A 13,390-nucleotide genomic window follows, 5' to 3' on the forward strand; every position below is an offset into this window, starting at 1 on the left:
ACCCTATATGGCAACACCATGTGATTAAGAATTTTGGGGACTGGCACCCACCCACGTACCCAATAAACAAGCTCTGTCTCCAGAAAAATTATTAAAGAAAGAATTTTGAGGTGGGGAGATCATCCTGGATTATCTGGGTGGGCCCTATGTAATCACAGGGGTCTTTATGAGAAGGAGACAGTAGAGTTAGGGTCGGCAAGAGAAGGCATGTGACAATGGAAGCCGAGGGAGTGAAGATGTGACAGTGTGGTGCACAGTTATGAGCTAAGGAATGCAGGTGGCTTCTAGAAGCTGGGAAAAGCAAGGAAACATATTGTCCCCTAAAGTCCTTAGAAGATGCAGCCCTGCTGATCTAATTTGGACTTCTGATCTTCAGAACTTCAGACCCCTAAGATAATAAATTTGTTTTGTTTAAAGCCACTAAATTTATGGTAATTTGTTATAGAAGCAATGGGAATCTAATACACACTGCATATATGTAAGCTGATGTATTGCTAGTTTTCTAGAAATCAAGGCTATTACTATAAATAACAGCTATCATTGATTGAACACTTCCTTTGTGCTAGGCACCATACTAAGCCTTTTATGTATATAATCTTACGTAATCCTAAAACAGTGTTTGAGGTGGGTGTTATACACTTACAGATGAACAAATGGAGACTCACAGAGGTTAAGTAACTTCAGTAAGTCTGGAGCCACGTAATAATCTAGGATGTTTTAGAGGTGGGAGCTGAAGCCAGTCTGTATCACTCCAGGAGCTTCTGTGTGTTTATCCCCATTCCTATACATTATTATAAACTTTTGCGTTTGTTCCCATTCTTCAACGTGCATCATGTTTGCCTCAACAGAGGAGTGGGAATGGGACGAGGAAGAGGATGACATCCACGGCTGCGGGTATGAAATGAAAGAGGAGCCCGAGCCACCTGTCCAGGTCGCAGGTGGCTTAATAAGGCAGTTGCGGTAGATCTGAGGCTACAGAACACTGAATGAGACAAAGAAAGCGCTCTGGCTCGGAAGCCGAAGATCCCGCAGCGCCCGTTCCTAATTTGCCTAGGTTCCGGGCGCATCCTGGAGCCTCCCGGCTGGGCGGCGTCAGGGAACCACCACACGGGGATAACCCCCCGCCCGGTTTCCAGGAGCAACTGTCCGGGGAGGGGGCGCGGCTCGGCGGCCCGCGGAGGGGAGGGAGCCCCACACGCACCTCCTCTTGTTTTGGAGGCCCGCGTGGTCCTGCCTCATTGGCCGCCGTGGAGCCCGAGGCCCCCGGGGGAGGCGGAGCGGCCTCCGCTGCTGTAGTTCCCGGGTTCTCCCGGCCGCCGGCCCCGCCTTCCGGCAGGAGGCCGGCTCGCGGCCGCGCGGGGACCACAACTCCCACAAGGCGCCGCGCTCGGAGGGGGCGTGGCCGGGGCAAGGGGAAGCCAGGGGCGGGGCCGCCTAGGGGATGAAGTGGGGGCGCTCGGCTCTCCAGCCTCACTCGCAGCTGCCGGGAGCTGGGGAGAGTGGGCCCCGCCTCCGGACGGGCGTGCAGACCTCTGACCCTGGAGTCTCTCAGCCGCCGGGAACCGTCCGCTTGGGTCGTCACCCGGGCCTCCCGCCGTTCCCCGGCCCCGAGGGGCCCGGCCGGCCGCGGTGGGGGGAGAGGTCAGCATGAGCCGGGGGGCCCGGCGGGCCGGCGCCGGGCAGGGGGCGGCGGCCGCAGTGCAGCTGCTGGTCACCCTGAGCTTCCTCCCGAGCGTCGTCGAGGCCCAGGTGAGCCCGAGTGATGGCGGGGCGGGGACGCCCGGCCGAACGCCAGCGGTAGCGGCGAACGGGCCGCAGCCGGGGCGCGGGGAGGGCTGGGGCCGGACCCCGAGGGGCTTCTGGCGAGCGGGAAGGGCTGGGGGCTGGAACCCGAACCGTCACGTCCAGGAAATGTCTGCGAACCGCTTGCGGTGTGTGCGGGGATGGCGACGCTCGTGGGGCGATGGCAGTAAAAAGAGGAAGATGGTGACGGTCCCCTGAGGTGTTTTCGCTTTTCTTTCTGATTTTTTAAGCGGCTGGGAGTGTGGCGGGAGATGAGATGGGAATGAAAACGTCATCAGCTGTTTGGGGAAGGGAACGCGCGGTAGAAAGGGTGAAGCCCTCCCCTTCAACGGGGAGGGAGGGGAGGTGGATCCCCGCGCCCCGCAAAAGTGGAGTGGGTAGGGAGGGGGACAAGACTTAACTTCCTTGAACTTTTGGACTAGAGAGCCCCTCGGCTTCTACCCTTGCTCTAGCATCTTTCCTTGCTTGGGACTGCTGTATTTTTTACCCAACTTGTGGCATCTCCAGGTGAGCCCAAGTAAGAAACTGGTGGGGGGGGGGCTGTGTCTGGCCTTACAAGGCCTATCAGTAATGAGGTGATGGCTGGAGAGTAAGTTAGAATTTAGGGGCTGCCTTTGTGAAACCTTTATTACCGAAGTGTTCTCACTACGCTGGAAATCGAGGGTTTTGGAAACCAGAGCCTTTGCCTTGCGAGCCCTGTTTGCTTCTTTCTACGAAGAATTTGAATAGCCTGCCAGGTGCTGCTATGCCTTGTCTGCACCTGCTACAAAGTGGCAAAACTGCTGAGAGAGAGAGAGAGAGAGAGAGAGAGAGAGGTGTCTCAGGTGGCTCGATAATGAGGGGAGATGTCATTTGAAGCAATTAATGCTCATTGCTGAGAAAAGCTGAAGCTACGAGTGTAACCGTGTAAACGTGTTTTTCTGACTTTATTCACATACTTTTTTTCATGGCGTTACAGTGTTGTGCACTAAATCCCAGAAAGCCTGAATATCTTATTTGTGTGAATATTTTTTTAAATGAATGATTTGGTTAAAAAAAAAAAAAGGGGCAGACTTGGTTTCGGTGTTGGTGAGCATGTTAAAAATGCAGATTCTCCGGCCCCCCTGCCACATGTTCTGATTTAGTGGATCTGGATGCGACCCAGGGATCAGCAATTTTAAACAGACCTTGTTTGTAAGTAACTGTAATGCAGTTATCCTCTGAACTACCTTTTGAACCCTGCTTAGAAAACACTGAAATAGTGGAAATCTGGAAATCTTCTAAAAAGTAAATTTTCCAAATTGTCTTTAGCAAATTGTTTTCTAGCTACTGGTTGGGTGATAGTGTTTGGGTGGAATATACATTTAGATATTTTTCTAAAAGGAGATTTTTCTCATTTTTTCTTTTTATAGCCTATATTAATTGTATACTTTGTCATCAATCTGGAAACTTCAGGTTTTTTCATCTACTAATTACATGTGTTACTGTTTTATAATTGCATGTGTACTTTTCTTTTATCCCAAAGAATATATGTCATTTTATCATGTCCAAGTGAATACATATAGTTCCAAAATTAAAGATTTGTGCATATTCAAAGTAGCGTTGTGCCAAACAGTCCTCAAAAATGGATACATTTGGTTTTTGTTTCCAGTGGTATTTTCTAATATAGTGTTGGAGCATATTATAGATAGTATTTTAATTCCAACATGTTTAAATATATATTATCTCATTTTATTGGATCTGTCTCCCAGAAGTGCGCCTATTGAGGTAACTGAAGTTCAAAAAGCTTACATGACTAATATCACTTCTTAAGTGCACAAGATTAAACTGGAGCCCTAGTAGGCCCTCTTTTCTTCTGTACAGTACATCTCAGCATGCTTGCTTCTTTAGGGTATTAAAATAAAGCAGAGGGAGACCCAGGAAAATAAAGTGGAAATAAGATAGTTCTTTCACTTCTCTTATGTATACTAAATTGGAAGAGGGGGGGGGAAGCCCAGTAAAGCATAAAGGGAATAATTAGATTTTTTTTTAAATATGTCCATTTATAAGAAATCATTTAAGGAAAGGAATACATTGAATATGTCTCCTTGGAATGAAAGCATAAAGTTATTTTTGAGCACATAAAATGATAGGCATTTGTATATCTCAAACCCCTTTTTCTTTCTTTTTTTTTTTTTTAAGATTTTTATGTGAGGGGCGCCTGGGTGGCTCAGTTGGTTAAGCGACTGTCTTCGGCTCGGGTCATGATCCTGGAGTCCCGGGATCGAGTCCCGCATCGGGCTCCCTGCTCGGCAGGGAGTCTGCTTCTCCCTCTGACCTTCCTCCCTCTCATGCTCTCTGTCTCTCATTCTCTCTGTCTCAAATAAATAAAAATAAAAATCTTTAAAAAAAAAAAAGATTTTATGTGAGACAGAGCATGAGCTGGTGGGGGGCGGGAGGGGGAGGTGGGGAGCAGAGGGAGAACAACTTGGGGCTTGATCCCAGGAATCAGAGATCATGACCTGAGCCAAAGTCAGATAGATGTTTAACCAACTGAGCGACCCAGGCACCCTTCATACCCCGTTTTCTTATAAATTAAATGCAAATGTGCTTTGTAGTCTGGGAAGCACTACAAAGGAAAGACATAGTGAATATAAGTGGTATGACAAGTTAATCTTCCTATAAAGAAGTAATTTTAGTCAGATGTATTTTTAAGTCTTTCTAAATGCATCTGAGGTGGCATGAAATCAGAGAATACATGGAGTCCCCCTGTTCCCAGTGGAAAGCTGATCTTGAGACTCAAATAGTGTTGTTCCAGTCCATTACCCAGAGGATTTTCCCCCAACCCTGAAGATCTTGACTTTCTGCTGTAATAGCTCCTTGGTGTGGTATGGACAAGAAATAAAGGCTCAGTGTGTGCCCAAAGAGAGAAAACTAAAAGGAGACCCCACCATAAAGCTTGAACTCCAAAGAGCTACATCCTCAGTATGAGAAATGAGTCCTACCAGGAATAAGGGAAAAGTAAGAAACTTGCTAGGGAAGGGGGAAAAGACTCCCTTGAGAATCTATAACCATGAGCCAGCTCTTACAAAGGTTTGCAGGCCAAATTCATGCCACCTATGCTAGGAAAAGCTTCAAGTGGAAAATTTATTTTGTAGCAGACCTAGGTGGGTATGCCCCCAGTTTACTGGTAAGAGCGAATATCCATCCCCTCTGGAGGAATTTATTTTCAACCCAGGCCCTAAAGAACTCTTGAAGATCTAGTGCCGAGGAGAATAAGCAGCTAATAGTCAAAAATCACCAAACACTAGGCACCATGAATGAGGTACTAGAAATATAGACTATGGAAAAAGACCTGTGATGACCTTAGATTCTGAAAATATCGGAGCTAATTTAAACACATTAAACATAGTAAATTTAAATACAAAGGGGTGGCTGGCAGAGACAGAGACCTTGACCTGAAAGTATGGAAAGGGAACAAGAGATTTTAAAGAATGATAAAAAAAAAAAAAATTAAAACATAATGTGATGGGATTTCTAGAGCTGAAATTAAAAACTGAATGGATGGATTAGATAGCTGATTACATCCAGCAGAAGAAATGATTATGAATCAGGCAACCATTTTATGTCTTTTTCTACTTAATTTTCCAACACTTTCCCTTTTCTTAGCTTCGTACTTCACTAACAAAATTGGAGTAATCAATGTAATCCATGTGTTTACCTATTAGTCTCTGTACGCACACATCATGACTTCCAAAGGATTACCGTAGATGAACTGTGAACTCTTATCAAAGGCTAATCCCTCTCTCGTATATTAGGTCCCATTCCTTCTGTCAAGGACATGGCTCAAGCAAATCTTCCCTTTCTCTCCTGGATCATTAATTTTTCCTTGTCTGATGGACTGGTACTGTCATCCTAAAACATAGTGTTAATTCTAGTTTACAGTTCTCTCTTGATCCGCCCATCTCTTCCTGGCTCCGCTCCATTTTTCTCTCCTCCTCTATAGAGAAACTCCTCAAATGAATTATCCTTATTCCTTCCATTCTGGTCCTCTCTTCAGCCTACTCCAGTCAGACTTTTGCCCCTACCACTCCTCAGAAACTGCTCTGGTCAAGGTCACTAATGTCTTCCTTGTCGTTAAAGCCAATAGTTTTGAAACCTTAGCTTTATCTATAGACAGCATTTTTCCCCACAGTTCATCACTTACTCTCCTTGAAATACTTTTTTCTTTGGGCTTCCAGGATGTACTTTTCTGATTTTTGTCTTGTCTTTCAGGTCTTTCTGGTATCCTTTGCTTGTTTCTCCTCTTTCAACCCCACCCATGACCACTGGGATGGGGAGAGGGGTGCTAGAGATTGAGCTCTGTAAAAGCTCTTAAAACAAGATTGATGAGTTTCCAGGTGGGTGAATACAGACCCTTGCTGGGAGGGGGGCTCGGAGGCAGGGAAGGTCTATACTTGCACCCCCCAGTACCTTGCCCTATGCCCCTATCTATCCTATTTGGCACTTCCTGAGTTGTGTCCTTTACAATAAACCAGAAAACAAGTGTTTCCCTGGTTCTGTAAGCCATTGCAAATTACTGAACTTGAGAAGATAGTCGTGGGAACCCCCAATTTATAGCTGGTCAGTCACAAGTACAGGTGGCTTGGAACTTTGGACTGATACCTAAAATGGGGACAGTCTTTGTGACTGAGCCCTTAATTTGTGAGGTCTGCTCTAACTCCAGATGGTATCAGAACTGAATTGGGCACCCAGTTGGTGTTGGAGAGTTGGAGAATTGGTTGATGTGAGAAAAGCCAAAGTCTTATAATGGTCTCCTATTTTTCCTTTTCACCTACTACGGAGTCCTCATTGTTCCTCAGAAACTTTGGGCCAGCTGACTGCCTCAGGGCATTTATATTTTGTGTTTCCAAAGTCTGGAGTGCTTTCCCCTCACTCTCCCAAATTGTGTGGCTTGTTCCTTTTCCTCCTTCAAGTATTGCCAAAATTTCACGAGACCTTTTGTAACTCTCCTTTTAAAAATAGTAGCAGCTCAGTCCTGCAATGCCTGTCTGCATTCCCTGGTTTTCCTATTACTTTATTACCATTTGACAGACTTTACTTGGCTCATTCTTTTTTTTTTTCTTTCCTATGAGAATGTAAGCTCATGGAGGGCACAGATTTTTGTCTGTTTTTTTTTTTTCTTTCTTTCTTTCTTTCTACTACTTCTGCACTCCCAGCAGTTAGAACAGTGCAAGGCTTATATTAGGTAGATCCTCAAGTATGTTGAATGAATGAATGAATGAATGAGTGAATCAATAAATGAATGGAAAATAAAAGCAAATGAATTATTCAGAATGAAGCTCAGAGAAATAATGGGATAGTAAATTTTAAAGAGAGCTTAAGAGACATGGTCTAATATAATATGTCTGGTTGGAGTTCCAGAAGAATGTACTAGAATAGGGAACAAGTATCGATTCCTGCATGTTAATAGGAAAAAGACAACCCAGTAGAAAAATGAAAAAAAGACAGGTATTTCACACAAGAAGAAATACAAATGTCTTATAGAACATAAAACATTATACTTCATTAGTACAAAAATCAGATACCCTTTCATGCTTACTAGATTGGCAAAAATTTAAAAAAATATCAAATATTGGTAAGGATAGGATTTAGCAGTAACTTCTGTCTGCTGTTGGTAGGATTATAAATTGATATACCTATTTTGAAAATGAGCTATAGTAATTCCACTTGTAAGCATATAAGGTGGAGAAACTCTTACACACACACACACACACACACACACATATATGGAGATAATGAAAAATACATTTGTGTAGCATTATTCTTTAACTTAATCTGGAAACAACCGAAGTACGGATTGCATTAGTTTCCTCTTGCTGCTGTAACAAATTGCTACAAATTTAGTGGCTTAAAACAATACAAATTTATGATCACATAATGCTGTATGTAGGCCAGGAGTCTGCAGATGGGTTTTACAGGGATAAAACCAAGATATCAACAAGGCTGCATTTCTTCTGGAGGCTCTAGGGGAGAATCATTCCTTCCCTTTTCCAAGCTTCTAGAGGCTGCTTTGTTCCTGGCGTATGTCCTCTTCCCGTCTTAAAAGCCAGTAATGTAGCATCTTCCAGTCTGACTCTGACACTTGTCTTCCTCTTACAAGGATCTTAGTGTTGAGTCCACTTAAATAATCCAGTATAATCTTAGCATCTCAAGATCCTTAATCACATCTGCAGAGTCACTAATGCTGTGTACAGTAACATATTCACAGGCTTCAGGAATTAGGGCATGGATATCTTTGGGGGGCATTATTTTGCCTACCTTACAGGTCAATAATAGAACAAATACATTGTGATATTTTCATATAATGCAACATTTATAGCAGGGTAAAATGAGCATAAAACTCATTATGGTGGGCAGCTGTCAAAATATTAGCAAAAGAAGTATATCACAATATAGTTCACACAATAGATGCCATTAATATTAAGGTTCAAAAACAAACCCTCTATATTGTTTAGGGATATATCATTTGTGATGAAATTAGAAGGAAAAGTAAAGAAATTAACAAAAATAATTCTACCTCCAGGGGGAGGGAGATGGCTATAATTAGAAAGGGACTTGAAAGATAATAGCCGTATTCTATTATTTTTATTTTTTATTTTATTTTTTATTTTTTTTAAAGATTTTATTTATTTATTTGACAGAGAGAGACACAGCGAGAGAGGGAACACAAGCAGGGGGAGTGGGAGAGGGAGAAGCAGGCTTCCCGTGGAGCAGGGAGCCTGATGCGGGGCTCGATCCCAGGACCCTGGGATCATGACCTGAGCCGAAGGCAGACGCTTAACGACTGAGCCACCCAGGCGCCCCTATTTTTAAAGATTATTTATTTTAGAAAGAGGTGGGGTAGGGAGGGTGCGAGAAGCAGGTTCCTTGCTGAGCAGGGAGCCTGAAGGGACAGGCTGAGGCTCCATCCCAAGACCCTGAGATCATGAGCTGAGCTGAAACCAAGAGTCAGATGCTCAACCAGTGAGGCACCCAGGCACCCCTCTATTTCTGTTTTTAAAAATGTTGGTGATATGCAGGTTTTTGTCTTAGTAGTTGTCTTTAAGAGTTAGAAATAAACATGATAATTTTGTATACCTTACCCCAGCCTCTACCACAATTAAAATATTTTTAAAAACCCCAAAATATGGTGGTTTACTAAAAAGCAACAATTTAAGAAAAATTTGTAAGAAAGAGCAATCACTGGATAAAATATTTTTAAAACCTAAAAAGTTGTCAGTTGGTGTTTCTACTGCCCCCACCCCCTGCAATTACTTAGAATTTGAAGTTTTATAAATAGTAAGCTAGAGAAATGGAATGAAATTCAATAGAGTTAGTGACAGGATCTTAGTAACTAGGATCGTAAAGCATCTGGAATTCTAGAGCCAAAATTGTTGTTAACGATCCTTTGTTCTTTAAAGATAATATACCTCTGACTCTTTATGGTGTAGGGAGTTTGGGAACACATTTGCATTCCTAGGGGAAAAGCATGAGAAAGTAACAACTGGGAAGTTCTGGTTTCCATTTTCTGATCATCTTTGCATAAATTCCTCCAATGGATCATACAAATGATCTTTAACAACATAGGAATTTTTTTTGTTTTTAAATTTTAATTTTAATTGAGATAATTGTAAGTTCCATTAAGTTGTAAGAAATAATACCAAAAAAAAAAAAAAAAAGCCACCTACACTGTATCTGGTTTTCCCCAACAGTACTATTTTGCATACATACAGTGCAATATTATCACCAGGTCATTGACATTGATGTACTCTGCTGATCTTATTCAGCTTCCCTCTAGTCTCACTTGTGTCTGTATGTATTCTGTTCACTTTTATCACACGTTTAGGTTTGTGTATCCACCACCATAGTCAAGATACTGAACAATTTAATCACCACAAGGATCCTTCTTCTTGCCCTTAAGAAAGTTAGTTTTTTTAGAGAGGGAGTGGTGAGGGGCAAAGAAAGAGGGAGAGAGAGAATCTCAGACTCTCCACTGAGCACGGAGCCCATCATAGGGCTCAGTCTCACAACCCTGAGATCGTGACTTGAGCCGAAACCAAGAGTCAGAAGCTCAACTGACTGAGCCACCTAGGTGCCCCCCTCTTGCCTTTTTAAAACCGCACTTACCTCCTTTTTACCCTCCCCCCCCCCCACTCCAACTCCTATCCCTACTCCAGTCCTTAAGCCCTGGCAACCAATAAACTGTTCTCCATTTCAAAAATGTTGTATAAATGAAATCCCATAAGCATGTACCTTTTGGGGTTGGCTTTTTTCACTCAGCCTGATTCCCTGAAGATTCATCCAAGATGTGGATGTCAGTGAGTCCCATTTTTAAGTTTAGCTGAAGAATGTTTTATGGAAGTTTTGGATTCTGAACTCATTTTGTAAACATCAATTTCTGTTCAGTTAATGTATACTTTGAGTAGTCGATAAAGCATGCATTTTTAAGTGCGATTGACTTGGGACTAAGTCTCATTTCTACTTTGGAAAAGTTATTTTAACCATGTTAAGCCTTAATTCTCTTATGTGTAAAATGAGGATAATAATACCTATTTCATAGAATATTTCAAGAATAAATGAGGTAACATAATGTTCTTATCACTATGCCTATCACATAAGTGTTTCATAAATGGCAGTAGAAAAGAAAGGTAGTGTTACTACAGCAATATTATTACAGTCTATGACTTTTAGGTTAGTCTTGGAAGAAATTGCTTTAGCATTCCGCCTACTTCTCGGATTTTATGTATGTTTGGGGAAGGGAAGGAACATTCAATATATTTCTCTAGCCACTCAACAATAATGCTTAGTTCTTCAGAATAGGTATATCTAATCCTTATATTGTTTTTTACTTAATCGGCCATGGTAAAAATAAATGATTGCTTTAATGTTATGTATCTTTTTTTATAAAGGATTTTATTTATTAGAGAGCAAATGGGAGAGTGGTAGAGAGAGGGAGAAGCAGACTCCCCGCTGAGCAGGGAGCCTGACAGGGGGCTCGATCCCAGGACCTTGGGATCACGACCTGAGCTGAAGGCAGAGGCTTAACTGACTGAGCCACCTAGGCACCCCTTTAATGTTATGTATCTTAACAAAGACTACTTACCTTGAATGAATAAATTATCTTTTTATATAATAGTACAGATTTGTTAAGCTTGGAATATCTATAATTTACATATTTTAAATTTTATATATATTTCCCCCCCTAGGTCACCGGAGTCCTGGATGATTGCCTGTGCGATATTGATAGCATTGATAACTTTAACACCTTCAAAATCTTCCCCAAAATAAAAAAATTGCAAGAGCGAGACTACTTCCGTTATTACAAGGTATAGTTACAATTTTTGATTCCGTTAGTAGCAAAGATTTTTACATAGCTGTTTACAGATGTGACTTTTATGACCCTTTTGAAAACCCGTTTTGACTTCTCAGCACCCTCTGCGCTTTTTGTCAGTGGACTATATTAAGTACTGTAGTGAAACCTGATCATCTTTTTGAACACTAAGAACCTGAACCCTCTTCTTATGTTTGGGGAATTCCTCATCTTTCAGTTTTGGTTTTGAGACAGAGACTCCTTCCACAGAAGCTGGAAATGCTGCAGACTTACTCGTCCGCCTTCGTTGTAACTTAGGCTCCGCCCTCTAGAGCCCTCCCCAAGCTCTGTGTTGTGCTGATGGCCCTGGCCTGTGTTAGCGCTGTTCACAGTGTAAGCACCGCAGCAGCAGGCATTTCCCGGGGAGCTCACTGGAAGGGCTGCCAGACCAGGCTGAGGGTACAAGCAGAACACCTTTCCTAGTAATACTGCGGAGTAGGTTCTTAAATCGAACCATCTACTCTAGACCTTTACAAAATAAAAAACCAATGATAGTTTAAAGGTAGCACCAATAAGGCAATATTCAAAAGTGCAGTATTTTAAATTGAACAACAGTATTTTAAAGCAGCTGTTATGCTTTGCTGTGCTCTTGCTCTCAATATTCAAATGGGTTTATAATTTCTTTGATTTTCATTTTTAGTTTATTTTAAAAACTGAGCATGGTTTTCTTTTTTATCCTGATTCTATATAGCTGTCTTAGTCTTTAAATATTTCTGAGGATAAAAAATAATTAGAGCAGGAACTAATGGCCATTCTTTTTATGTCACCACGAAAATTTTGGCACAGTTTCCCATATTTTGCAACACTTTATACAGGTGTCAAATTTCTGGGAGAAATTTGTCTCAAATTTCTGGAAAAACACTTATACAGGTGTCTAATTGGTCTAATTGACCAAAAGAGGGAAAGACACTTTGGTTAACAATCTTATTTGCATAAATATATGGGGGGAGTGATTGTTTCTCAAAGGAATATCAGGGGACATTACAGAAGAAGGAAAAATGAAAGTTGGATAGGCAAAAATAACAGTGTTCTAAGAAAATGTTCTAACCAATTTGATGAAATTACTCTATATGTAATGAGGGTATCCTCATACTTGCCCAACGGAGGGTAATGCAGTGATCTAGTTAATGCATTTGTCTCCAAGTCCAGGATATTCAGGTGACATCTATTCCTTTTCTAGTTCTGCCAACCTATAAATTAAACAAAAAGGACATTTAACCGCCACCAGTATACTCTCCATACACTAGTGGCAGAAAAGGAAAGCAAAGAGAATAGGTTCATTTTAAACATGTGCATACATACTTATGAGTGAGCAAGCAAGGGTACAGAGGTAGAAGCAACAGTCTACCCCTGTCACCTGCTCAGTTGGCTGCTGTAGTTGGTATTTACAATTTCTTGTACTATCCATTCCGTTCCTTTATTCACCAAATATTTATTGAATGATTACTTTGCAGTAGGTGCTATTCTTTTTTTTTTTTTAAGATTTTGTTTATTTGTCAGAGAGAGAGAAAGAGAGCACAAGCAGGGGGAGCGGCAGGCAGAGGGAGAAGCAGACTTGCCGCTGAGCAAGACTAGATCCCAGGACCCTGGGATCATGACCTGAGCTGAAGGCAGATGCTTAACCAACTAAGCCACCCAGGCGTCCTGCAGTAGGCACTATTCTAAGTTCTGTGGATACAATAGTGAATAACACAAAGACTGAGTTCATGAAACTTTTATTCTGATTAGGAAGGCAAACAATAAACAATAAAATATAATTTCAGATGGTTATAAGATAAGTGCTATGGAGAAAAATAAAGTAGGAGATAGAAAGAGTAAGTTAATGGGGTGGGGAAGGTAGGTAGCTTTATTTTTATTTTAAAGCTTTTATTTTTGAAGAAGATGATCAGGAAAGGAAGATATTCATGCTCTGCCATTTGAGTAAAGACCTACATAATGTGAAAGCCATGACAAGACATGGAAAGAGAACATTCCAGGGAAGGGGAGTAGAACCTCAGGTATAAAGGTCTTGAATGCAGGCATAAAGGTTTAGAGTGTTTGAGGAATAAGAAGACTGGTATAGCTGGAGCAAAGTGAGTGAGATATGGAGAGTTGGAAAGGTAGGTAGGAGCCAGATTAAAAAAAAAAAATTATTATGGGCCTTGTTCAGCACATAAGGATGTTGAATTTTAGTGTAAGTTGATAAGCTTTTGGTGGGATTTGTACAAAATAGACTGT

The 13,390-nt window shown here is 41.8% G+C and overlaps 1 protein-coding gene across 5 annotated transcripts in view; it reads left to right on the plus strand.

The window, feature by feature from the left end:
- The first annotated feature begins 1,440 nt into the window (after positions 1-1,440).
- ERO1B (endoplasmic reticulum oxidoreductase 1 beta) overlaps positions 1,441-13,390 on the plus strand; it is a 60,826-nt gene continuing 48,876 nt past the window's right edge. For 3 of the 5 annotated variants that reach the window (XM_064594596.1, XM_045877787.3, XM_064594599.1), the window contains exons 1-2: positions 1,443-1,749; positions 11,010-11,129. In XM_064594596.1, coding sequence (XP_064450666.1) covers positions 1,648-1,749; positions 11,010-11,129 — 222 coding nt within the window. In that variant the 5' untranslated portion in view covers positions 1,443-1,647. Of the gene's footprint in view, positions 1,750-11,009; positions 11,130-13,390 lie in introns of all 5 variants that reach the window. The other 2 variants (XM_064594600.1, XM_064594598.1) reach the window with 1 other exon arrangement.

This window comes from Mirounga angustirostris, unplaced genomic scaffold (genome assembly GCF_029215605.1).
Source record: "Mirounga angustirostris isolate CCGP_5_RB_7025 unplaced genomic scaffold, mMirAng1.0.hap1 SCAF_6, whole genome shotgun sequence".
NCBI lineage: Eukaryota > Metazoa > Chordata > Mammalia > Carnivora > Phocidae > Mirounga > Mirounga angustirostris.